We start from the raw sequence: 26,760 nt of genomic DNA, 5'->3' as shown, positions 1-26,760 counted from the left end.
ACAATTTTAATATAACTTCTCTGCTTTTCAATTCTATCCCTTGTAGGATCTGTTCCTCCCCGCCAACGGTAAAAATTGGACTATGAAATATAAAAACCCAGAACTGCACAGCCCACAGAAAGAGATGGGCAATAAAGGGTTAATTCAAACATTGCAGACGAACCATCAAGAGACTGGATATCAATGATCACAGACAATCTAAAATACGATTGCTTCTGAACAAGAACATTTGCATATTCATTTACCTTAAGAAGTTATATTGTTAAAGAAGACGATGGCCCCAGAATAACTAGTATCAGTGCAGGCCTAGACAATGGGCCGGGCCTTGAACCATTTGAATACAAATGCTAACAGAAACCAACAACTAGCATATGCAGTCACCTTGGGAAGGTTGCATTGTCAGAAAGGTATCTCTAATCAATGGACAATAAGAGAGACAATTAGCCATCAAGAGTTCTCTGCTAGAGACACACACACATTTTTGAAGTGTGTGTGTGTGTGTAATAAATGAACGAATCAAAGGCTGAATCAAAACCCTGTGCCGTGTGTATTTTGTTCTTATAAATCCTGACGTCCAAGAACTGTGTGTAATGGGGGACCAGTATTGGAGAAAACCCCTTACACCTCCAGAAGTGAACCCCAGTGCTCGTTTTTTTTTTTTTTTTTTTTTTTTTTTTAAATGGCCGTAGTAATCTGCATGGCTACTTTGTGATTTGTGTATCTGTAACCCAAGATCCCTTAGCTCCTCTACCCCATTATCCAAGCAGTATGTGGTCTCCTTATTCTTCCTACCAAAATGCACCACCATACAATTATCTACAGTATATTGAAATTAATTTGTCAATTACACACCCATTCTGCAAGTTCATTAATGTCTTCCTGTATTTTGTCGCATTCTTCCTTTGTATTAACTACACTTCTCAATTCAGTGTCGTCCGCAAATTTTGAAATTGTACTTCCGATTCTGGAGTCCAAACCATTACTGTAAATTGTGAACAGTGGTCCCAGCACTGATCCTTGTTGAACGCCACTTCCCACCTTTTGCCAGCCTGAGTAGCTACCCTTAACCCCTACTGTGTTTTCTGTTTTGTAGCTAGCCAGCTTGCTATCGATTCTGCTACCTGTACGCTGACTCCACATGCTCTGACTTTATCGAAGGGCTTTGTAAAAAAACAAATATTACAATTATTACTACCCTTGTCTACTCTGTTATTTCATCAAAGAACTCAATAAGGTTGATTAAGCATGACCTACCTTTCTGAAATCCGTGCTGACTTCTCTTACATTTTCGGTTTCCAAATGTTTTTCTATTACGGTACATCTTTGAGTAATGATTCCATTATCTTTCCTGCCACTTACATTAAGCCAACAGATCTATACTTCCCTAGATTTGATCCATCTCCCTTTTTAAATATAGTCCCTCTGGCACTATTCCCTTTTCCAATGAATTTTTATATACGTGTAATAGTGCCTCTGCTATCTCTTCCCCAACTTCTTTTAATACGCGTGGATGCAATCTATCTATAGGGGTTTTATCCTTTCTAAGTTTCATTAGTTTATCAATTACCTTCCCCCTTCCCATCTTAAATGTCTTTTTTTTTGGTAACACTCCTCTGAAGTGCCTTGGGACGTTTCACTACGTTAAAGGCGCAATATAAATGTAAGTTGCTGTTGTTGATCGCCTCTTCTAATGTCATGCCCGCCTTGTTAGCCTCAGCATTTACCAAGGAAACTAAGTAACTATTCAACATTTCTGCCATTTCACTGTCATTATCTGTGAGTTTAATTTTTCCTTTGTTATTTGTGTGCCTGTAGAATGCTTAACTATTTCTTTTCATATTCCTCGATAATTTAACTTTGTAGTTCCTTTTTTCTTTCCTAATTGTTTTTTTTTTTACTTCTTTCCTAACCTCTTTGTATTCCTTTCCTTTATTGTCTATGTACTTAGTGTATGCCTTTTCCTTTAGTTTCAATTTTATCCTGCTTCTACAGTGGCAAAAAAATTCCATGTAATTTTGAAGTATACAGCAAATTACTTGCTATTTTTGAACGATCTTTAAAGTAAATCCACCCTGATTTACACTAAAATGCGTCAAGTTTGCATTACAATAGTAAGGCCAATATATTGCATAATCTTGCCCAATTAGAATCATAGAATCTTAAAGCACAAAAGGAGACTATTCAGTCCATCATGCCTGTGCCGGCTCTTTGAAAGAGCTGCCCAATTTAGTCCCACACCCCAGCATTTTCCCCACAAACTTACAAATTAGTCCTCTTCAAGTACAGGTCCAATTTCCTTTTAAAAGTGCCTATGGAATCCGACTCCACCATCCTGTACCATCTGCATTCCAGACCTTAACCCGCTGTGTAAAGAAATTTCTTATTTCCCCTCTAGTTCTTTTACCAATTATTTTAAATCTATGACCTCTGGTTACCGACCCACTTGCCAGAGGAAATAGTTTCTCCCTACTTGCTCTATCAAAAGCCCCTCATTATATTGAATACCGCTATTAGGTCTCCCCTTAACCTTCTCTGCTCCAAGGAGAACAATCATAGCTTCTCCACGTAACTGAACTTCCTCATCCCTGGTTTCATCCTAGTAAACCTCCTTTGTGCCCTCTCCAGGGCCTTGACATCCTTCCTCAAGTCTGGTGCCTAGAATTGTACACAATACTCCAGCTGAGGCCTAACCAGAGATTTGTAAAGTCTGTTTTTGTATTCAATGCCCCCATTTACAAACCCAAGTATCCCATACACCATATCAACTTGCCCTGCCACCTTCAAAGACTTGTGAATATGCACCCCAAGGTTCAATTTAGATTATACTGCCTTTCCATGTTGTTTTTTCCAAAGTGCATCACTTCACACTTATCCGCATGTACCTGCCCATTTCACCAATCTGTCTTATATCTTCCTAAAGTCCGCTATCACTCACTATTTTACGTTGCTAAGTTTTGTATCATCTGCAAACTTCAAAATTGTACTCTCTATACCCAAGTACAGATCATTTATATACAAGAAAAGCAATGGTCCTAATACTGACCCCTGGGGGACCCCACTGCATACTTCTCCCCAGTCAGAAAAACATCCATTCACCGCTACTCTTTGCCTCCTATCCCTTAGCCAATTTCATACCCTAATTATCACAGTTCCTTTAATACCATGTGCTTCTATTTTCCAAATAAGTTTGTTATGAGGTACTTAATCAAAAACCTGTTGAAAGTCCACATATACAACATTTACTGCACTACCTTCATCAACCCTCTCCATTACTTCAAAGAACTCAGTCAGGCTAGTCAGACACGATTTGCCATTAACAAATCCATGCTGGCAGTCCTTTATTAACCCATGCTTCTCCAAGTGAGAATTAACTGTGTCCTTGACAATGGTCTCTAGTCGTTTTCCAACCAGATATTAGACCGATTGGCCTGGAGTGACCAGGTTTATCCCTCCACTTTAAAAAAAAAAAAAAAAATTCATTCACAGGTTGTGGGCGTTGCTGGCAAGACCAGCATTTATTGCCCATCCCCCAATTATCAGTCAGGATTACTAGCCAGCATTTTATGCTGGACACATGTGGGCAATGGGCCAGGATGTTATCAGGCACAACTGTGATGCCCCCTCAGAGTGTAGAGCAGTGTGTTGGCACGCACGGTCAATACTCACGTCTGAATAATGCCAACGTGGATGAGGGACTGGAGAGCAACCAGCACCCAATGAGCTATATGTGAACGTAAAGTAAACATTTAAAGAGAGAAAAATATAGTAGATGTGTCACATTTATATACACATAGACGCAACTGCATAATTTGTTGGTTACTTCAATTGTCTTTCAAACACAACCCATGCTCAGACAAGCCAAATTCAAAAAAGGTATTCACATTATTTAACAGTTTTGCAAGCCACAAAGAACCTTGCTGTTTTAACATTTTTAAAAATTACCACTTACTCAGTCTCCTCCCCTTCATCTGGCAAAATATTTCTGGTACATTGAAGCAGATAGTTCCTGAGGAATAGCCCTCGCAATGGATGCTGTACCCCACGACACATTTCCACCAGATCCTTAAGAATATCCTTCCTGGACTGGGAAAATGACTTAATGTAGACAACTCCGACAGTGATGAGCAAGTAGCTGAGCATGTTAAAAAAAAGACACAATAAGCTTTGTTACAAATGTTCTACCTTGCAACAATTTGGGGCCATGATTCTTCAAAGTTTTCCCATCACCATGTGTTAAAGTCCCATTTGCAAATTTTAAAAATTAAAAGTGATCTAAATTACAATAAAATATGCTGAAATATTAAAAGCAGTCAATGTAAACTGAAGATTTGTGATCAGTGATTTTCAGCATCTGTATTTGATTAAATTTAACCAACTTAAAATCACTGGAAGCAACTTAATATACAGGAAACTCTCTTTTAACCGGCAAAATTCAGGAGTAGGTTCAGGTAAGTTTTACTATATATTCGTGGCCGTGTAACCAGGGTTCCTGCACCTGTGGCTGTGCAACAGGGACTCCTGGATCTGTGGCCGTGTAACCGGGACTCCTGCACAAGTGCCGTGTAACCGGGGCTCCTGCACCTGTGGTCATGTACGGGGCTCTCGTACCTTGGTAAGTATACCTCTCTGTAATCCGGACTTTTTGATCAACCAGCACCACGCCGGTCCCATCGGTGCCGGATAAAAAAAAAGTTTCCTGTACAGAGTAATGGATTGGCTGCCTGAGCCTTACTAGTGGGCAAAGAATCAAAATGCATTACAACTAGTAAAAGCAAAGATGACTTAAGGTAATTTAGCCCATCAGACCCACTTGCTCAAGTAAAGAACATTGTTTTCCCTTGAAATAGTCAAATATTAATACAGGAAACTTTGGTTTATCCGGAGGTTAACTGTCCAGAATGCTCGATCCACCGGCAAAATTCAGGAGTCGGTTCAATAAGTTTTTTTTCTTTTCGTTGCTTTTTTTCCCACCAGTCAGGCTCTGCAAGGTCTAGCTAAAGCTGTTGCTTAGCTAGAGACGCTTGCAAGCTACGGCCGACTGTTTAGAAGCTGTTGCTAAGCAACAGGGTTTGTTGCAGCTCCGTATGTTTTAACATTACCGCTGGTTTGTCCGGCAGTTTTGATGGGACGGCAACAGCTCGGTCCCGTCGGTGCCGGATATCACAAAGTTTCCTGTAGTAGACATTATTATTTATAAGTCCCAAGAATCAATCTTCCAGAAACTTCCCTTTAATCTTGATTGTTAGACCTACCACCAAACTAGAACCAATTAATAAAAGTTTGGCGTATATAATGGGAACTTCAGCCAAGTACAGAATTTAATATAAATATATGGGCCAGTTGTATATTAAACTATGGTCACAGGTTAAAACCAGCTCCCAACACAGAAAGATTTAAGATTGTAGACTGGCACAGATTTTACTGTGTATGAAGTATGAAATCCACTTGCCAATTATCTGCAGATTGGAGGATACTTACAGTCTTGGAATAATATTGCCAGCATACTGAACAAGTTCATACAGGTCAGCCACCTTTCTCCCTTTGGCAAACTCGTCAGTCAGATAAACTTCCAAATAATGCAGTTCATCTGAAATGGCCATGTCTATCTTTGAGTTAAGGGTCACTATACACCCAAAAAAGTTTTATGCATAAAGAACATGGAAAAATTGAGCATCTTATTTTATAGTCTTAAAACATCAATGAATCTATTGAGCACGTTTTTAAAAAAAATTGATCAAACCGATGCAATTCTTAAACATAAGAGCATAGATTCTACCACCTTTCACTTAGAAAAATCTGGGCTTTTGGTGGTGGGGTGGGGGTGAAGAGTCTAGTCTAGACTCAGTCCTCATGTTGATCAATCTCCACAGATCATCAGTTACACCTGAATTAAATTTACATCAGAGAGATAGTAAATCATTTTGGGGGCATGTAACTAAATGAAATGAAATACAGTCAGTCACAAAAAGTTCGATACAACGGTCATGCCGCCGCACTCTTACTGCGTCCTTCCTTCTCTTTGCTGGTCTACCACTTGCTTTCTGGGCAAAAGGAATATCTGCTCTCCCCGTGGTGTTCTAAATCAATCTCTGAAAAATGAATCAGTGACCGGGGACGGGGGCGAAAAAAAGAATGAGAGGTTCTCCCACAACTGCTACACACTGTTCTTATAAGCTACTCCTACATCTTACTCTGTACCCTGGGTTTTAATGAAAAAAGGTAAAATTAACTACATACTTAAACAAACTTAATCATAATCAAGAGCTCTGATTTATAGTTCCCATGCAAATATTCATATCATGATACGAATCGAGCCAAAAACTAACACTCCTATACAATAGAAATGTAATTTGACTTATTTGTTCACCATATAATCAGTAACCCTGATAAGCATAGCATAAAACATACCCTCCAACTTACCATGACCAAAATCACAGAAAACCCACTAATATATTTCAAGTTTCCAGGTACACTTAATGAAGGGAGCAAATTTACAACAGTACTGTTAGAAGTACTTATTTTGCAACAATACAGGAAACTTTGGTTTATCCAGAGGTTGTATGCCCAGAAACCTCGATCTAATGGCAGAAATCAGCAGCTGTTTTGGTTAGGTTTTTTTTCTTCTAGCATTTTTTTCTTCTTCTCCTAGCATTTTTTTTGAAATGAACAGTCAGGCTCTGGAAAGCGTCTCTGTAGCTTAGCAACAGCTTCAGAGATGCTTCCAAGGTACAGGCCGAGTGTTTACAAGCTGTTGCTAAGCAACAGTGTTTGTTGTCAGATACGGAGATGAAAACCTCCGTATCCTTCAACATTAGCGCTGGTCTATCCGGAAGTTTTGATAGATCGACAGCAGCTCGCTCCCGTCAGTGCCGGATATCAGAACTTTTCCTGTAATATGATCTCACCTAGTTGTAGAACAAAAGGGTCCCCTTCCCTCAGTTATACGCTACCTTTTGGAATTGTTGCCAAGTTCCTCAATTATACACTTCAATGTTGAAACAAGTTTATTCAACAAAATATTGCTGAACATTGCTAGAATTCTATACAGCACTAAAAGGATACAGAGTTCATAGTAACTCTTCGGAGACAGCATGGAAGTCCGTAGCTCACCAAGCATGTTCGAAGCATGTTTTAATGCATCCATCAACTTATTCTTGTCCTGAATCACAAAACGTGAGAAGTCTAGTTATCAGAAATTTTGAGCAAGTAATAAATCATGGGCTTTTACCATAAAACCTTTCTATAATTTAAAAAACAAGCTGGCAATGTCTGGGCTTTGCTATAACCATTACCTGTTCCTTAAAATAAAAAGGATTTTTTTTTTTTTTTTTAAACTACATGTTCTGTATAATTTGGAAAACTACATGCGCCAATATATGGAAGTTAAATGAATGAAATTGCTTTGACTGCACAAGTTTAAAATTGCATTACAGTTGATAATCTTAGTAAATTTCTACGTAATGCCAAGCACTTCCATCACTGACAACACACCTCAATTAAAACCACATACTGCATCTTGTAATCCAAGCCACAGCTACAATTACCATCATCATCCCACCAGAGAGAAAACATCATTTTGAGTCCCCTTAACTCATATACTTCTAGAACACACGACTGATATGTGCATTTGTTTTTTCTCTGAATTCAATGTTAAACTTGCGGTTTTAAAAACTCCCAATTGCTCAATAAGTAATGGAGCTGTTGGTGTCCACTGAACTATACTTTAGTACATGTTAGTGGCTTGACGAGGGGAAAGGGAGTTAAAAAAAAGTATTTTATAAGCAAGATTAAGAATGTGGCATCTGTAAAGATTATACTGCAAATGCTGAAGTAATGCTGCATCCCATGACACAAAACAGTAGAAGATTGTAAATGTCAATCCATTATTTAAGAAGGGAGGGGGAAACCAGATAACTACAGATGTCAGTTTAACATAATTTGTGGGGAAGTTACTGGACTCTATCAATGATAATGACTGAACACTTGATCAGGTATGAACTGATGAGAGAGAGTCACCATGGATTTGTGAAAGGTAAGTCATGTCTGACTAATTTAGTTGAATTTTTGGAGAGTGTGCATGGATGTTGTCTGCATGGCTTTGATAAGGTTCCACACAAGAGATTATTAGCAAAAGTGAGAGTGCACAGAATTGAAGGTAACCTTGTGATATGGGTTGGTATTTGGTTATACTATATACAGTATATTAATGACTTGCATGAAGGAACAGAAATTTGTATATCCAAGTTTGCAGATAGCACCAAGTTAGAAGGCAGAGTAAGTTGTGTGGATGGGAGCAGGAAATTACATGGGGACATAGACAGACTAAGTGAGTGGACGAGACTATGGCAGGTGGACTTCAATGTGGGGCAGTGCGAGGTCAACCAGTTTGGATCAGAGAAAGCCAAGTTGGAATACTTTCTTAATAGTGAGAGACTAGGAGCCGTGGAAGAGCAAAGGGATTTAAGTGTCCATCTTTACAAATCACAAAGCTAGAGCAGTTACAAAAAATAATTTTAAAAAGGCTAATGGGATGGTTGCCTTTATCTCAAGGGGTTGGAATTCAAAAGTGAGGAAGCCTTGGTAAGACCCCATCTGGAGTACTGCATTCAGTTTTGGGCACCGAACCTCAGGAAATGTGTATTGGCCTTGGAAGGGGTACAGCGCAGTTCACCAGAATACTACCAGGGCTTAAAGGGTTTAATTATGAGGACATGTTGCATAAAATTGACTTGTATTCCCTTGAGTTTAGAAGGTTGAGGGGTGATCTAATTGAGGTATTTAAAATGATTAACGGATTTGATAGGGTAGATACAGAGAAACTATTTCCTCTAGTGAGGGAATCTGGAACAAGAGAGCATAATCTTAAAATTAGAGCTCGACCATTTAAGAGTGAAATCGGGAAGCACTTTTTCCCCCGCACAAAAGGTAGTGAAAATCTGGAACTCAATCCTCCAAAAGGCTGTGGATACTGGGTCAATTGAAATTTTCAGACTGAAATTCATAGATTTTTGTGAGGCAAGGGTATCAAGCAATGTGGAGCAAAAGCGGGTAAATGGAGTTGAGGTATAGATCAGGCACGATCTAATTGAATGGCAGAACAGGCTCGAGGGGTTGAATGGCTTACTCCTGTTCCTATAAACTCCTGAAAACTGATTCTGAATCCTACCCAAACCAACGAAATGCAAGCAAGGGTTGTTAATACTTCAGTCACATAAAATGTATTGTTTATAAAGTACAAGTATATAAAATTCACATGCCATAGTGAATTTCTGTTGACACAATCAAATGCCTTCTAAAGTCAAGGAAGTTCAACACCACTGGTAACTGTAATTCTTTGCTTTCCTTAACGATATTATGAAGAGTAAAGATCTGGTCAATGCAAGATCTATTCTGGCAGAAACCAGCTTGCTCTTTTCAGAGCCTGCCATCAGTGGCTGCCCTAATTCCATTGAGGAAAATAGCACAGAAGAGTTTGCCCAGGACAGAGAGTACTGCAACACCACAACAATTAGGAATGGCAGGTTAGTGATTAATAGCACAAACAGAACTCTGAGGATCCAATGAAACTGAAACTGGGATTTCTCTTTTCCAGAAATATGCACCTTTTTATTGAAAAAGAAAAATTCTTCCCACCACTATCCATTATGAAAAAAAAATTCTTTCTTATAGTAACTGCCAGAAACAGCAAGAGCCCACACCTGAAGATCAGCCATGGGAAAAGCAACCATATCTTCAAAGTTACTTCAAGAGTAAAAACATTACTCTCTGCAGAATAGAGGATACTAAGAATTGATAAGTCTGGCTCCTACCCATGTCAAAAATTGCATTAACTGTAGGGCATTGCAGCGCTCAGTTCAATTAGTTTTCTTTGAACCTTTTCACTTACACAAATGGATATCGATCTGGTACTTCCTGAATGATGTTATTCAATGCCAGGACATTCTTTTCTGCTGAATTCCAACTGAAGGATATATAAATATTTCCTTCGGTGGAACCAATAGTGTCTTGGACGAATCTGGTTTCCTTGCGCTTTTTTTTTTTTTTTACTGTGATAGATACGCATTTATCTCTGCCTTAAGTAAATTAATTAGCTCAATTTGTCACTGATCTTGCTAGTTAGATAAAAATGTACGCAAGTTTCTCAAGACATGGATTGAGCTATAAAATGTGCTCAAGGGTCCTCAAAGTAACATTTGTATTTTTAGATGAATATGGAACTGAATAGTGAAGTCATTTCACTTTTGAAACCAATTTTGAATCCATTCCAGACAATGGGATGTTAAACTTCTTAAATCAATCTTTGTTAGTAATGTTTTTTATGTAGACTAAGCATTTTGAAAGCAGTGCAGAGAGATTTAGGGAAAAAAGCTTTTTTAAAAAAAAAAATGAATTGTGTACAGGAAACTTTCGTTTCAATGTCTGGAAAGCTCTATCTACCGGCAAAATTCAGGAGCCGTTTCCTATAAGTTTTTTTTACTTCTCGTTGCTTTTTTTTTTCCAGTCAGGCTCTGCAAGGTCTAGCTGAAGCTGTTGCTTAGCTACAGAGACGCTTTTAAGCTGCGGCCGACTGTTTTGAAGCTGTTGCTAAGCAACAGGGTTTGTTGATTCACACGGAGCTCAAAAGCTCCGTATGTTTTAACATTAGCGCTGGTTTCTACGGCAGTTTGGATGGTACGGCACCAGCTCGGTCCCGTCAGTGCCGGATACCAGAAAGTTTCCTGTAGTTTGTGGGAGCAATGAAGCCTGGGATTTTCTCTGCTTTCCATGGTATTAAGTCCACAGGCACCGATAGAGCTCCATAAACTCATGTACAAGCCTCAATGAGTTTTGGGAGACTATTTTGTTGCATCACAACTGATCCTGACCCCATCCTCAAAACATCCACACTGGAGTCACGAGATAGAGGTCAAAGCTGAAACTATGGCCAATTTTCCCCTACCTAACCCAAAGACATTAAAGTCAATTATAACACCATACTGTCACCTCAACTGCGATCCGCTAACTCAGCAGAAATTTCCAGTTTGTATGGCGTACCTATTCATTGGCTAAACCTGCTGAGCCACTGGGCAGGCCCACATTTTTTTTAAAAATCCTACAACAATATTCATCGTTGCACAAGTTACACAGTAGCTTTCTTACCAAGCATCGTTTCATCTGGAAAGACTGGACCTTCACAGTCTGAACAGCTTCATCAAGAAGCTTTTCCTGCTCATCCTGAGGCGACTGTTGAGTTGTAGGCTGAAAGAAAAAACAATTACTCAAAATAAATTGCACTTGCTTGGAGGGTAAACACCGGCATGGACTGGTTGGGCCAAATAACCAGTTTCCATGTTGCAATTTCTATGTAAAAAAATTACATCCTCAAGAAGCCCCTCTACAAATAGAGAAAGCAGCAAACTCCTGTACAGACTGAAGTCATTCGAACCAGAGATTCACACAGCAAAAAGTTGTTTATTAAATATCTATTTTGAGTAGATTTTTACACCAACTATAAATCAATAATTTTGCATAAAATGTTTACAGCAACTTAGTTAGCATTTCACAGACTTGCTTTCCCCCAGATCAGCAACATCTTACCTTTGAATGTGGCAGGCTAATGGAGAGCAAAATAACTACAGGAAGCGGTTCCGCATGCTGCAGAAATCACCCAATTCAAACGACAGGATCCAGATTTAAATTGCATAATTCAGTAAAAATCACTGTTTAAACATGTTGGCCTTGGACTAGGGAAGATCCTGTCGGGAAACTGCTTCACTGGTTTGCACGGGACAGGAATGAATGCTTCAGCCACTCAAACTGCCGATGGCAAAAAATATCTTGTGCTCTCTGTCAGCACTGGTTTACTCTGCCAATTATGATCATATCTTTTTAAGGGGGCATCATGTCAGCCAAGTGTCAAGGAGGGGCCTAATTCTTCAAATAGGTCTTAAACTGTGCGTATAACCCTAAAAATTTCAGATGGGGATCCCCTATACTGGTAATCTACCTCAGTAACACATTGTACTGCTTTAGAAACCACCTGGAAGAAGACATTGGCACGGATTTTGCGGTAGGAATAACGGTGAAGCTATCGGCGCTCACCATTCATAAGGAGTAAATCGGACAGCAACTTCTGGTGTCCACACACAGGCAGTTAAATGAGGAAATCAGGAAGTTGCTGTCCAAGTTGCCCTGCTCCTCCACAAGCTTCACTACACTGGTACCTCACAGAGATTCGGCATTCAAACATGAATAGCGTGAATCTGAGGTACTTACCCACTCGATACCCACTATACTCACCAGAAAAAGTTAGGGCTTGTCCATTCAAGTGCAAGTGAAATTTTAACAGCATAATAAGTCTTAATTACTGCCAAACAACCACTCTGGCACTAAAAAAATACTTTTACAAGTGTGGAGTCTCATTCCTTCAGATTTAAATTATTGTTGGAGTTTTTTTTAAATTAAAATATAACAAATTACTTTTCATTTCTGTCTTTTATCTATCTCTCTCAATCTCATCTTCCTTTCACTTTCTGTACATGATTTTTCGTTGAATTAAATATTCTAACTTACACTTTCTGGTTTAAACTCTGCATGCCTCGGTAAGGATTCTTCAATTGGACTGGGTGAAGAGACACGCAGTTGCTTGCCCTATTCACACAGGTCCCAGATCCCCCGTAGAGGGCGCCGAAGCGGATCCCTGATGACCGCAAGTTGTCGAAAAGTCTGTGAGCAGCTGTAAGCATAATGAACGGCAGACAGCATTCGTTCGCCGCTGACCGCAAAATCTGGGCCATTTTGAAAAATGTAGATGAGCAGAGAAACTTTGGTGTCCATATACACAAATCCTTAAAGGTGGCAGGGCACGTGATAAGGTCATTCAAAGAAACATTGGGTTACTTGAGTTTATAAATAGTGAATAGAATATAAAAGCCAAGAGATCATGCTGGAACTTTATAAATCAGCTGGAGTATTGCGGACATTCTAGGCACCACACTTCAGGAAAGATGTAACGGTCTTAGAAAGCGTCCAGAGGAGGTTTACTAGGGGTGAGGGACTTCAGTTATGTGGAGAGGTTGGAAAAGTTAGGACAAAACAATGGGTGATGTTTAAGGAGGAGATGTTCCAAGTACAGGCTAGGTATATTCCAACAAGAGGGAAGGGAAAGGGAACCAAAGCAAGGGCTCCTTGGATGACGAGGGAGATAGAGAAGATGATGAAACAAAAAAAAAAAGAGGGTGTATGATGCACGTCAGGTGAATTCTTCAAGGGAGAACCAGACCAAATACATTAAGTTGAGAGGGGAAGTGAAGATGACAATAAGATTGGCAAAGAGAGAATATGAGAGTAGAATGGCGGTTAACATAAAAGGGAACCCCAAAATCTTCTACCGGCATGTAAACAGTAAACGGGTAGCAAGAGGCGGGGTGGGGCCTATTAGGGACAAAGAATATGCTTAGAGGCACAGGGCAAGGCTAGAATACTCTGAGTACTTTGTATCAGTGTTTACTAAGGAGGTGGATGCTGACAAAATATAAGAAGTGGAAATGGTAGAAGCAATGGAAGGGGTGAAAATTGATAGACAGGATGTACTAGAAATGCTGGGTATGCTTAGAGTGGATAAGTCACCTGGTCCAGATGGCTTGCATCCCAGGTTGATAAGGGAATTGGAGGAGGAGATAGCAGAAGAGCTTGCCATAATTTTCCAATCTTCCCTAGGTGCGTGGGAGGTGCCCGAGGACCTCCCCCATCGCTGCAGGAGTCCCTCAGGGCAGTGTCCTAGGCCCAACCATCTTCAGCTGCTTCATCAATGACCTTCCCTCCAACATAAGGTCAGAAATGGGGATGTTCGCTGATGACTGCACAGTATTCAGTGCCATTCACAACTCCTCAGATAATGAAGCAGTCCATGCCCGCATGCAACAAGACCTGTATGATGTTCAGGCTTGGGCTGATAAGTGGCAAGTAACATTTGTGCCACAGAAGTGCCAGGCAATGACCATCTCCAACAAGCGAGAGTCTAAACACTGCCCCTTGACATTCAATGGCATTACCATCACCGAATCCCCCACCATCAACATCCTGGGAGTTACCATTGACCAGAAACTTAACTGGACCTGCCACATAAATACTGTGGCAACAAGAGCAGGTCAGAGGCTAGGTATTCTGCGGTGAGTGTCTCACCTCCTGACTCCCCAAAGACTTTCTACCATCTACAAGGCACAAGTAAGGAGTGTGATGGAATACTCTCCACTTGCCTGGGTGAGTGCAGTTCCAACAACACTCAAGAAGCTCGACACCATTCAGGACAAAGCAGCTCGCTTGATTGACACCCCCTCGACCACCTTAAACATCCACTCCCTCCACCACCGTATCGTCACTGCAGTGTCTACCATCTAGAAGATGGACTGCAGCAACTCGCCAAGGCTTCTTCGGCAGCACCTCCCAAACCTGCGACCTCTTCCACCTAGAAGGACAAGGGCAGCAGACGCATGGGAACACCGCCACCTCCAAGTTCCCCTCCAAGTCACACATCATCCTGACTTGGAAGTACATCGCTGATCCTTCATCGTCACTGGGTCAAAATCCTGGAAATCCCGACCGAACAGCAGTGTGGGAGTACCTTCACCACACGGACTGCAGCGGATCAAGGCGGCGGCTCACCACCACCTTCTCGAGGGCAATAAATGCTGGCCTTGCCAACGACACCCACATCCCATAAAAACAAATAAAAAAAACTATTCTGGTGATGCAGTAAACAAATAAACTGTAACTTAAAACATTAAAGGAAACTTAATAAATTAAGTTAAAATTCCACTGCCGGTGATGATGATGCACTCCAGTCCCTGCAGTGCCCACTAGTCGCGGAAGGCCTCTCACACTCCGTATAAACATGGACTCCTCCAGGCCACAGAAAAGGCATGCAGCCTGGGAGTCCGTGAACCCACTTAAAACTTTATTGCACAGGATTGCTCTGTGCAACACCCTCCAGGTCATGTCCCCAATAGATAAAGGGAGGACTCCTGCGTAGAGAGCCCTCCATTGGGGACACCCACCTCCTCTGGATGGCAAGATGGTGTGCCAAGGCATGTCCGGACGGCAGACGAGGATGGCAAAATGGAGGGTGTGCAAGAGCAGCCCGTACAAGAAACCCCACTGTGCAGAATGAAAAGGCACAGAGGGGATTTCCCGGAGGCGGCTCAAGTTGCGAGGCGCTGGCTCCCAAGAGGGGTTTCGGGGCTGGGCACCGATGAGGAATTCCGTCCGAATGGGGGTCAGTTCGGGCGGGATCACCCCACGTACTTGAGCCTCCTCGATACACCTAGCAAAGTCAGTGATCAGTGCCACTTTCAGCGATTCGATGGCCTTGGCCGCGAGCCAGCCATTGGCCCAGGACAGGCGCTGCGCCAGCTCCTCCAGCACCATCCAATCCACTCCTCTAGCACCATCCAATCCACTCCTCTGGCATAGAGTAGGTCCCCGACTTTGGTCACCTTGCCAGCCACATGAACCCACGTTCGTGGAGGTGCAGATTCCCGAGCAGTGGCTCCCGAAGGACAGCCGCCACACCTGACGGGGGAGAACTCCGTCTGCAGGCAACATTGTTCCAGACCCATAGCAGTTCCTGGTAGAAGACAAGCAGCTCCCGCAAGCAGGCACAGATAACCCCACCCCCACCCCCCCCAAGTTTTACAAACAGGAGCTGCATGTCATAATTGAGGCCGTGCAGCTGGCGGAAGAAATAAGTCACTAGCGCACACCATCTGAGAGGATCCTCGACATACAGGTATCTCTGCAGGTTCCAAAGACAGAAAGTCACAGCCTGGGTGCAAAGACACACCAGCGCCTGAATGCCCTCCCTAAGCGGGAGACTCGGAACCACGGCAGAGACCCAGTGCTACCTTTTGTCCCAGAAGAAGTCGATGAACTTCTTCTGTATCTTGGCGACAAACGCAGGGGGAGGGATCAAAGTGACCAACTAGTACCACAACATGGCAGCCACCAGTTGATTTATGACCAGCGCTTGACCCCTGGAGGACAGCACTCGGAGCAGTCCTGTCCAGCGCCCTATGTGAGTGGTGATTTTGGCCTCCAGCTCTCACCAATTCGCTGGCCAGGCATCCACTGCAGGGCTAAGGTAGACTTCCAAGTAGAGGAGATGAGTGGTGCTCCAAGCAAAAAGCTGGAGCTCCTCCGGCAGGGAGTCCACCCGCCACTGACCTACCAGGACTGCGGAACATTTCTTCCAGTTGATCTTGGCGGAGGATGCGTCCGAGTAAACCTGCCAGCACTCGTGCATCCGCCGCAAGTCAACGGGATCCGTGACCATTAGGAGTATCTCATCGGCATAAGCCGAGAGGATGACCTTCACACCCGGCCCTTGCAGAGCCAGTCCCGTCAACCTCTTCTGCAAGAGGCGCAGGAAAAGCTCTACGCAAATGGCATATAACTAACCGGACATGGGGCACCCCTGATGCACCCCTCTCCCGAAGCGAAGGAGCGCCGTCAAAGACCCGTTAACTTTAATCAGACACTCTGCGGCAGCGTACAGAAGTCTGATCTGGGCGACGAAATGCGTCCCAAACCCAAATGCACGCAGAGCCCTAAAGAGGTATTTGTGATCCACCCTGTCGAACGCCTTCTCCTGATCTAAGGAAAGGAAGGCGATCGACAGACCAGCCCTCTGGCAATGGTGGACCAGGATGTTGTCGTGGATGGTCCGGCCCGGGACCGTGTAGGACTGGTCGGGGTGGATCACGTGGGCCAGCACGGTGCCAAGGCAAGCAGACATGGCCCTGGCGAAGATTTTGTAATTCATGCTTGGGGGGGGGGGGGAGAAAAGAGAGACCGGGCGCCAGTTTTTAAGACGGCGGGGATCACCCTTCTTGGGCAGCAGGACGATGACAGCCCTGCGCCAAGAGAGGGGCATCTCTCCGGTCGCCAGACTTTCCCCCAGGGCCCACGTGTAGTCGCCCCCCAGGACGTCCCAGAACACCCTGTGGAACTCCACGGTCAGCCCGTCCAGCCCTGGGGACATGCCTCTCGACAGCTGGCCAAGGGCACAGGTCAGCTCCGCCAGGCTCAGCAGAGCGTCCAACTGTTTGGCGCCTTCCGGGACGACCTTCGGCAGGTTGTCCCACAAAACTCTGCGCGCATCCTCGCTGGTTGGATCTGGAGAGAACAGAGCCCCATAGGAGGCCCGGGCCTCCACGCTGATGCCATCGGGATCAGAGACCTGTCGTCGGCCAGCAGCCCACGTCCCACCATAGCCTCAAGGAGGGGAAGCCCCCCTGCTTCCTTCTCCAGTCGGCCCAGAACCGACGGAACGAATCCCGGAACTGCTCGTCCTCCAGCAGCAGGTTATTAAAATGCCAGTACGCAGACCCCCCCTGCGCGCGGAGACCATTGTTCCAGAAAGGGTTTAAAAGACAATCCTAGTAACTACAGGCCGGTCAGTTTAACATCAGTGGTGGGTAAAGTTTTAGAAACAATAAAAAAAGGAAAAAATTAACGGGCACTTGGAGAGGTTTAAGCTAATTAAGCAGAGCCAACACGGATTTGTAAAAGGCAAATCGTGTTTGACTAATCTAATTGAATTTTTTGATGAAGGGAATGCAATGGATGTTGTCTACATGGATTTTAGGAAGGCGTTTGACAAAGTACCACATAGAAGGCTGGTTAACAAAATTGAGGCTCATAGAATAGATGGGTCAGTGGCAGCTTGGATAAGGAATTGGCTTAAGGATAGAAAACATCGAGTTGTGGTAAATGACTGTTTTTCAGACTGGAGGATGGTAGACAGTGGTGTTCCCCAAGGGTCAGTGCTGGGGCCACTGATTGTATTCCAATATCCTGGTCATATATCTTAAAACAGAGTATAATTTCTAAATTTGCCAATGACACCAAATTTGGGGGGGTGGCAAACAGTGAGGATGATACCAATCGGCTGCAACAAGACATAGAAAGGCTAGCAGAATGGGCAGACAAGTCGCAGATGGAATTTAATACAGAGAAGTGTGAGGTGATGCATTTTGGAAGAAGGAACAGGGAGAGGCAATATACACTTAATGGCACAGTTTTAAAGAGTGTCCAGGGACAGAGGGACCTGGGAGTAATTGCGCATAGGTCCCTGAAGGTGGCAGGACATATTGAGAGAGTGGTTAGCAAAGCATATGGGATCTTGGGCTTCATAAATAGAGGTATTAAGTACAAAAGTAGAGAAGTTATGCTGAACCTTTATAAAGCGCTGGTTAGGCCACAACTGGAGTATTGTGTCCAGTTCTGGTCACTACACTTTAGGAAGCATGTGAAGGCACTTGAGAGGGTGCAGAGGAGATTTACCAGAATGGTTCCAGGGATGGGGGGATCTTAGTTACAAGGACAGGATTTGTTTTCATTAGAGCAAAGGAGGTTGAGGGGTGATTTGATAGAGGTGTACAAGATTATGATGGGTTTGAATAGGCTAAATGGGGAAAGGCTGTTCCCGCTAGTTGATGGTACAAAGACTAGGGGACACAGATTTAAGGTTTTGGGCAAGAGATACAGGGGGATGTGAGGAAAAACTTTTTTATGCAGCGAGTGGTGAGAGCCTGGAACTCGCTGCCGACAAAAGTGGTGGAAACGGAGACAATCAATGTTTTCAAGGGGAGACTGGATAGGCACTCGAGGGAAATAAACTCGCAGGGCCAAGGGGATAGAGCGGGGGAATGGGACTGACTAGATTGCTCCACAGAGAGCCGGCACGGACTCGATGGGCCGAATGGCCTCCTTCTGTGACTCTATGACTTCGCCTTGGAAAAGAGAAGGTTAAGAGGTGGCCCAGTAAAGGTTTTCAAGATGATGGAAGGTTTTGATAGAGTTGATAGAGTAAAATTATTCCCTCTGGCAAGTGACTCAATAACTAGAGGTCAGATTCAAAATCATTGGCAAAAGATCAAGAGGGGAGATGAGGAGAATTTTTTCCACTCAGTTGTCAGGGTCTGGAACGCTCCACTTGAAAAGGTGGTGGAAGCTGATTCCATAAATAATTTTAAAAGGGAGTTGAACAGGTACTTGAGGATAAGGAACTTCAGGGTTATGGACAAAAAGCAGGGATATGGGGCTAAGCACAACTGCTCTTTCAAAGAAACAGCACAGGCATGACGGGTTGAATGGCTTCCTCCTGTGCTATAAGTTTCTATAACTCTATTGTGGTACATCAGGACTGAGAATAATGGATTGTGAATAACATGCCATGTTCACACTGTCATATTAGAAAGGAGGTCGTAGCAATTAATGTACAAAGCTTATTCTCTCTCTGCCAAAAACTGACCATTACTGTCAGATCATCCTGGGGAACAAAGATAACCCATGGTTTCTTTTCTCCACTACCAACCATCTCCTTACCTCCTCTTCCTTGCCCCCACCAGCAAGTGCGAAGAGCTCATTGGCATCTTTATCACGAAGACTGAGACCATCCATTCAGCTGTCTCTGCTATTTCTTCCTCCTTTCGTTTGCCAAAGCCAAACCTCCCCCCACCCCTAAACCTATGGCTCTAGTTTCTCTCCCATCTCCCCTCATGCCCTCTCTAAGCTCATCTCACTTCCTGCCCCATTAACCTCCCATTCCCACTAAACTGCTGACCACCCAACTTGCCTTCCTGGTCTCCAAGCTAGCTTATGTTGGAAATGGTTCCCTCTCCTCAGGTAATGCCCTCTTCCCTTTCAAAACCACCATTATCAACCCCCTCCTCAAAAAATCCACTCTTAGCCCGTGTCCTTGCAAACTACCACCCCATCGCCAAAGGCCGTGAATGGGCCGTCACCTCCCAAATTTGTGCTCTTTCCCACAAATCTCTCCAAACCAGGATTCCATCCCTGCCACAGCAATGAAACGGTCCTAACCAAAGTCACAAATGACATCCTCTATGACTGTGCCCATGATACATTATCCCACTTCGTCTTCGCCGCAGCCTTTGATAGTGAACCACACCATCCTCCTCCAACACCTCTCCTCTAATGTCCAGCTCAGTCAGACTGCTCACACTTGGTTCTTTCTTACCTATCCAATCACAGCCAGACTATTTGCAGAAATGGCTTCACTTCCCGCCCCAACGCCATTGCCACCAGTCCCCCAAGGTACTATCCTTGGCTTCCTCCTCTTCCCCAACCACGTTAACCATCGACAAAATCATCCACAGAAATGTGATCAACTTCCACATATATGCTGATGACATCCGGCTCAACCTCTCCACCACCTCTTTGGACCCCTCCACTGTCTCTGTGCTTGTCAAACATCCAGTTTTGGATAAGCTACAATTTCCTCCAGTTGAACATTGGGGACTGAAGTCATCGTCTTAGGCCATTGCCACAAACTCATTGGCACTCATTCCATCCCCCTCCCCGACCACTTGCACAGCCTGAACTAGGCCATTCGTAACCTTGGTGTCCTAATCAACCTTGAGCCAAGCTCCTGCTTCCATATCCTCTCCATCACAAAGACCTACGTCCGTATCATCTGCCTCCACCTTTACTTCAGCCGATCTACTGCTGAAACCCTCTTCTATGCATTAGTCAGCTCAAGACTGGACTATTCCAATGTTCTCCTGGTCAACCTCCCATCCACTCCCCTCTATAAACTTTAGCTTACCCAAAATGTTGCTGCCTGTATCCTATCCCACGCCAAAACCCATACATCCAACACCACCATTCTCACTGACCTACACTGACAACTGGTGGCCCAGCATCTCACATTTAAAATACTCATCCTCATGTTTAAATCCTTCATGGCCTTGTCCATCCCTATCTCTAATCTACAACCCGTCCCATAACTTCAGTGCTTCGGACTTCTTGTGCATCCCCCTCCCTTTTACCTCACCATTGGTTGCTGTGCCTTTAGCCACCTAGGCCCACCACTCTGGAATCACCACCATAAATACCTACCACCTCCCTCTCCTCCTTTAGGACCCTCCTTAAAATCCACCTTTGACCAAGCTGTTGCTCACCCCTCCCATTACCTACTACTTTAGCTGTGTCCATTTTTGTCCGATTACATTTCTGTGAACGGTCTTGGGGCACTTTTCTACATTAAAAGCCCTATATAAAATGCAGGTTGCTGACGTTCTTCAAAAATTCTACGCTTCAAGTCAGAGTTAAAATAAACCAACTTGAGAACAGATTTACAAAATTTTACAGGGTGGGGGGGCAACTGAAATGAATAGGTTAAATATTGCTCATCAGTATCCCGCTCATCCTACATGGCAACACAAGCCGAGTTACCTCGCTAATAGCTGGTTGAGTAATTTAATCACGTCAGTTAGTCAGATTTATATGCACAAACATATAGAGCACAGCTGAAATCACCCAAACCCTACCCATAAAAAGAAATTAGGTTTGCACAAATAGTTGCGTTTCTCTTTTGTCTGAGGTCTGTATACAAAAGGAGAGCCTTTAAAATACTAGAGGTTTTTTGGAGCAGGACCCATCTTTTGGTAGTTGCTGCAATTTTTTTTTATAAATATATACGTGTGGAGGAAACAATATTAAATCCATTGGGTGGCCACATATATACCAACTAAATCATGACACATACAGCTCAGTTCACTTTAAAAGTGGCCCATGAGGGAATGCAAACAATTCCAATCACGGCATACCCATTCACTAGGCATATCAATAAATTTGTCAACAGCCTAGTCACTATGGGAGTACGACTGGTTTGATATCCTACCTTGTTTAACCACCAGTGCCAAAAGCAGAGAGATTTAAAAAACACATTTTTAGCATTTCAAAAATCTCTAATTTTCCATCAAGAAACTACCGTAAACCCAAATATAATAGCATAGCAATTTCTATAGGTATGTTTAAACGGAGCTAGTTGTCAAAACTACTGTAACGATAACCTCATTCAATCTACACTTGCACTGCAATATAGATTTAATAACTATGAATTCAGAGCTCATGATTGAAGGGATATTTGAACAGATTACACACCAGTTTTGCTTACTGACACTTATAGTTCAATAGGATACAAATATAAACACATATTGCTATACCTTTAAATTTCAAGCAAGAGGGGGAGAGGGCCACTGACTCATGGCATTGCTGAGATGTTAAGTCTGATGATGCATGGTTTCATAAGGACAGGAAGACGCAATGTAAAACACAACATATTATTTTGTTATGGTGCAATTGTCTGTCCCTTTCAAGCTAAAAAGTCTAAAATTGGATGAATTCTTAGGACATCCAAGAGGCTGCAGACATTCTGGCTCCAGGTGTGTCTGTGTATGTGGAGACTGCCTTTGTTTCTTTATACTTTGAAGTGTGACAGTAACTGTACACTACACACACACCACACACTTCCTGTGGTATTACTCACAGTAAGTTGAACAATACATGAAACAGGAGTGTTATGCAATGCACAATATATTATTCTGCCTGAAAAAAAGGAGCCGCTTTAAGGCCACACATTCTAATCAAAGATTAATTGTCATTTAGTGAGGGAACAGTGCAGATTGAAAAATAATTATGCACTGGGTTAGAAGCATCCAGCATCAAGGTCCAATCTTTCTTTTAAAAAAGTTTCACATCTATAATGAGGTACAACACCTAGAGACACAGACAAAATGTGCACTAGATGCTATATGTAGTTATTATCAGATCTCCTGTAGAATTGTTTACAGTGATTACACTGTTGCAAAGGGGTGCTGGGGAGTGCAAGTGAGAGGGGTGAACAATTCCAATGGAAGAAGTTAGAAAGAAAGTTTCTAACACTGCTGCTCGGAGATAGATGAAGTGTGTTGTGATTGGTTTCTGTAAACTAACTCTGTGCGTTTCCCTTACTCACTGTACACTTGCTGAAGCAAACCTTCATTAAATAATGATTATATTGAGAATTCAAAAACAAAGATGAAGCACAGGTGCTGACTGCAACCTTCTTCTCTCACAATTTAAGAAAATGGAAACAACCTATAGTTTTCCTTAAAACTTCATTTCAAAAACCTTCTAAAATTCATCTTCCAGCTCATGTCCAAATGATTGTTATAACCTGAGAACATATGTTTTGAGTTTTGCACTTAAAAAATCTTGAAGGAAACAATAATTGCTTTCAAATTCTCAGTACCAACAAATATAGATGGAGACACCTGAAGTGTGATAGATAAAATGCTGCTACATTTTATAGAAATAGAATAGGTGATTATAAAGCAGTAATCCACTCAAGGGATATATGCAAGACAAACTGCATAATATTCAGCTTTTATCTGCATGTTCGGTCTGGTGTAATTTTCTATCACCTAGATTTGTTTTTGAAAAATGAGAGAGGAGAGTTCCATTGAATTATTTGAGACCGAGTCACAAATAAAAGCACTATCCTCCATATAACATTTATTATAGAGCCTAAACAGGCATTCTGATGTAAGCATGTACATTCTACACACACATACACAGATAAAAATGTGATACCAAGTAAAAATGGAAGGAGTTGAGGGTCACTTACAACCTCAATACAAGGTCATCCCATCATGATCCAACTTGATGTGCATGATCAGTCTGTAACTGGCTTGGATCACTTACTAGACATGGTAGAGATAAAGCTCCAACAGTACTCATGAATTTTAGAAGGTTTTTGATGTGAAGTTTTAAGGAAAACTATCGGTTGTTTCCATTTACTTAAATTGCGAGAGAAGGTGGTTGCAATCAGTAGGCATATAAATAGTAAAAGGGTAGTAAGAGGAGTGTGGGGCCGATTAGGGACCAAAAAGGAGACCTATGCATGGAGGCAGAGGGTATGGCTGAGGTACTAAATGAGTACTTTGCATCTGTCTTCAGCAAGAAAGAGGATGCTACCATAGACATGGTGATGGAGGAGGTAGTGGAGACACTTGACAGTATAAAAATTGATAGAGGTATTAGAAAGACTGGCTATACTTAAAGTAGATAAGTCAACAGGAGCAGATGGGATGCATCCTAGGAGGTACTGGCCATAATATTCCAATCCGCCATAGATACAGGGGTGGCGCCAGAGGACTGGAGAATTGCAAATGCTACACCATTGTTCAAAAAAGGGTGCAAAGATAAACCCAGCAACTACAGGCCAGTCAGTTTAACCTCAGTAGTGGGGAAGCTTTTAGAAACAGTAATCAGGGACAAAATTAACAGTCACTTGGATAGGTGTGGATTAATTAAGGAAAGCCAGCATGAATTTGTTAAAGGCAAATTATGTTCAACCAACTTGATTTAGAGTTTTTTGATGAGGTAACAGAGAGGGTTGATGAGGGTAATGCGGTTGACGCAGTGTACATAGATTTCCAAAAGGCATTCAACAAAGTGCCACATAATAGGTTCGCCAGCAAAGTTGAAGCCCATGGAATAAAAGGGACAGTGGCAGCGTGGATACGGAATTGGCTAAGTGACAGGAAACAGAGAGTAGTGGTGAACGGTTGTTTTTCAGACTGGAGGAACGTATACAGTGGTGTTCCCCAGGGGTCGGTTCTAGGACTTGTGTTTCTTGATATATATTGGCTCAGGTGTGGTGCCGGAGGACTGCTCATGTGGTACCCTTGTTTAAAAAGGGAGAAAAGGATAGACCGAGTAATTACAGGCTAGTCAGCCGAACCTCGGTGGTGGGGAAAATTATTGGAAAGAATTCTGAAGGACAGGATAAATCTGTATTTAGAAAGACACGGATTAATCAAGGATAGTCAGCACGGATTTGTTAAGGGAAGGTCGTGTCTGACAAACTTGATTGAATTTTTTGAGGTGGTAACAAGGAGGGTAGATGAGGGTAGTGCGTTTGATGTAGTGTATATGGACTTTAGCAAGGCTTTTGATAGCGTTCCACATGGCAGACTGGTCATGAAGTTAAAAGCCCATGGGATCCAGGGGAAAGTGTCAAGTTGGATTCAAACTGGCTCAGAGGCAGGAAGCAGAGGTTGATGGGTGTTTTTGTGACTGGAAGGCTGTTTCCAGTGGGGTTCTGCAGGGCTCAGTACAAGGTCCCTTGCTTTTTGTGGCATATATCAATGATCTAGTCTTGAATATAGGGGGTATGATTAAGAAGTTTGCAGATGATACTAAAATCAGCTGTGTGGTTGATACTGAAGAAGGAAGCTGTAGACTGCAAGAGGAGATCAATAAATTGGTCAGGTGGGCAGAACAGTGGCAAATGGAATTCAATCCGGAGAAGTGTGAGGTAATGCATTTGGGGAGGGCTAACAAGGAAAGTGAATACACATTAAATGGTAGGACACTGAGCAGTGTAGAGGAACAAAGGGACCTTGGAGTGCATGTCCAGATCCCTGAAGGTAGCAGGCCAGGGAGATATGGTGGCATATGGAATGCTTGCCTTTATTAGCCGTGACATAGAATACAAGAGCGGGGGGTTATGCTTCAACTGTATAAAACACTAATTAGGCCTCAGCTGGAGTACCGTGTGCAGTTCTGGTCACCACATTACAGCAAAGATGTGATTGTACTGGAGAGGGTACAGAGATTTACAAGGATGTTGCCGGGAGTAGAGAATCTTAGCTATGAGGTAAGACTGGCTAGGCTGGGTTTGTTTTCCTTAGAACAGAGGAGTCTGAGGGGAGACCTTATTGAGGTATATAAAATTATGAGGGGCCGAGATAAAGTGGATAGAAAGGACCTATTTCCCTTAGCAGAGGGGTCAAAAACCAGGGGGCACAGATTTAAAGTAATTGGTGGAAGATTTAGAGAGGATTTGAGGGGAAATTTCTTCACCCAGAGGGTTGTGGGGATCTGGAACTCACTGCCTGAAAGGGTGGTAGAGGCAGAAACCCTAACCACATTTAAAAAGTACTTGGATGTGCACTTGGGATGCTGTAACCTGCAGGGCTACGGACCAAGAGCTGGGGAGTGGGATTAGGCTGGATAGCTCTTTGTTGGCTGGCACGGACACAATGGGCCGAAATGGCCTCCTCTTGTGCTGTAAATTTCTATGATTCTATTAATGACTTTGACGTAGGTGTACAGGGCAAAATTTCAAAATATGCAGACGACACAAAACTTGGAAGTATACTGAACAGTGAGAAGGAGTGATAGACTTCAGGAAGACAAACAGGCTGGTGAAATGGGCAGACATGTGGCAGATGAAATTTAATGCAGAAAAGTGTGAAGTGATACATTTTGGTAGAAAGAATGAGGAGAGGACATAAACTAAATGGTACAATCCTAAAGGGGGTGCACAAACAGAGATACCTGAGGGTATGTGTGCATAAATCGTTGAAGCTGGCAGGGCAGGTTGAGAAAGCAGTTAAAAAGGCTTATGGGATTATGGCCTTCATAAATAGAGGTATAGAGTACAAAAGTGTGGAAATTATGATGAACTTGTATAAAACACTGGTTTGGCCCCAACTGGAGTACTGTGTCCAATTCTGGGCACCGCACTTTAGGAAGGATGTGAAGGCCTTAGACAACTTGCAGGAAAGATTTACGAGAATGATTCCAGGAATGAGGGACTTCAGTTACGTTGATAGACTTGAGATGCTGGAGCTGTTCTCCTTGGAGCAGAGAAGATTGAGGGGAGTTTTGACAGAGGTGTTCAAAATCATGAAGGCCCTGGACAGAGTAGATAGAGAGAAATTGTTCCCATTGGCAGAAGGGTCAAGAACCAGAGGACACAGATTAAAAGGTGATTGGCAAAAGCAAAGGCGACGTAAGAAAAACTTTTTTACGCAGCGAGTGGTTAAGATCGGGAATGCACTACCTGAAAGGGTGGTGATGGCAGACTCAATCTTATCTTTCAAAAGGGAGTTGGATAAGTATCTGAAGGAAAAAAAATTTGCA

The 26,760-nt window shown here is 42.9% G+C and overlaps 1 protein-coding gene across 1 annotated transcript in view; it reads right to left on the bottom strand.

The window, feature by feature from the left end:
* Positions 1 to 26,760, bottom strand: part of vps35 (VPS35 retromer complex component) — an 80,263-nt gene that overhangs the window by 52,476 nt on the left and 1,027 nt on the right. The window contains exons 2-5 of the mRNA XM_085991526.1: positions 11,140 to 11,238; positions 7,063 to 7,159; positions 5,479 to 5,602; positions 3,950 to 4,132 (exon numbers count right to left, since the gene is read on the bottom strand). Of these exons, the coding sequence (XP_085847652.1) occupies positions 3,950 to 4,132; positions 5,479 to 5,602; positions 7,063 to 7,159; positions 11,140 to 11,238 (503 nt within the window). The remainder of the gene's footprint in view (positions 1 to 3,949; positions 4,133 to 5,478; positions 5,603 to 7,062; positions 7,160 to 11,139; positions 11,239 to 26,760) is intronic.

This window comes from Somniosus microcephalus, chromosome 6 (assembly GCF_052327205.1).
Source record: "Somniosus microcephalus isolate GS21.2 chromosome 6, FLI_Smic_1.0, whole genome shotgun sequence".
Taxonomy (NCBI): Eukaryota; Metazoa; Chordata; class Chondrichthyes; order Squaliformes; family Somniosidae; genus Somniosus; species Somniosus microcephalus.
The sequence above is the reverse complement of the archived record's forward strand: the minus strand, read 5'-3'. Positions and strand labels throughout refer to the sequence as shown.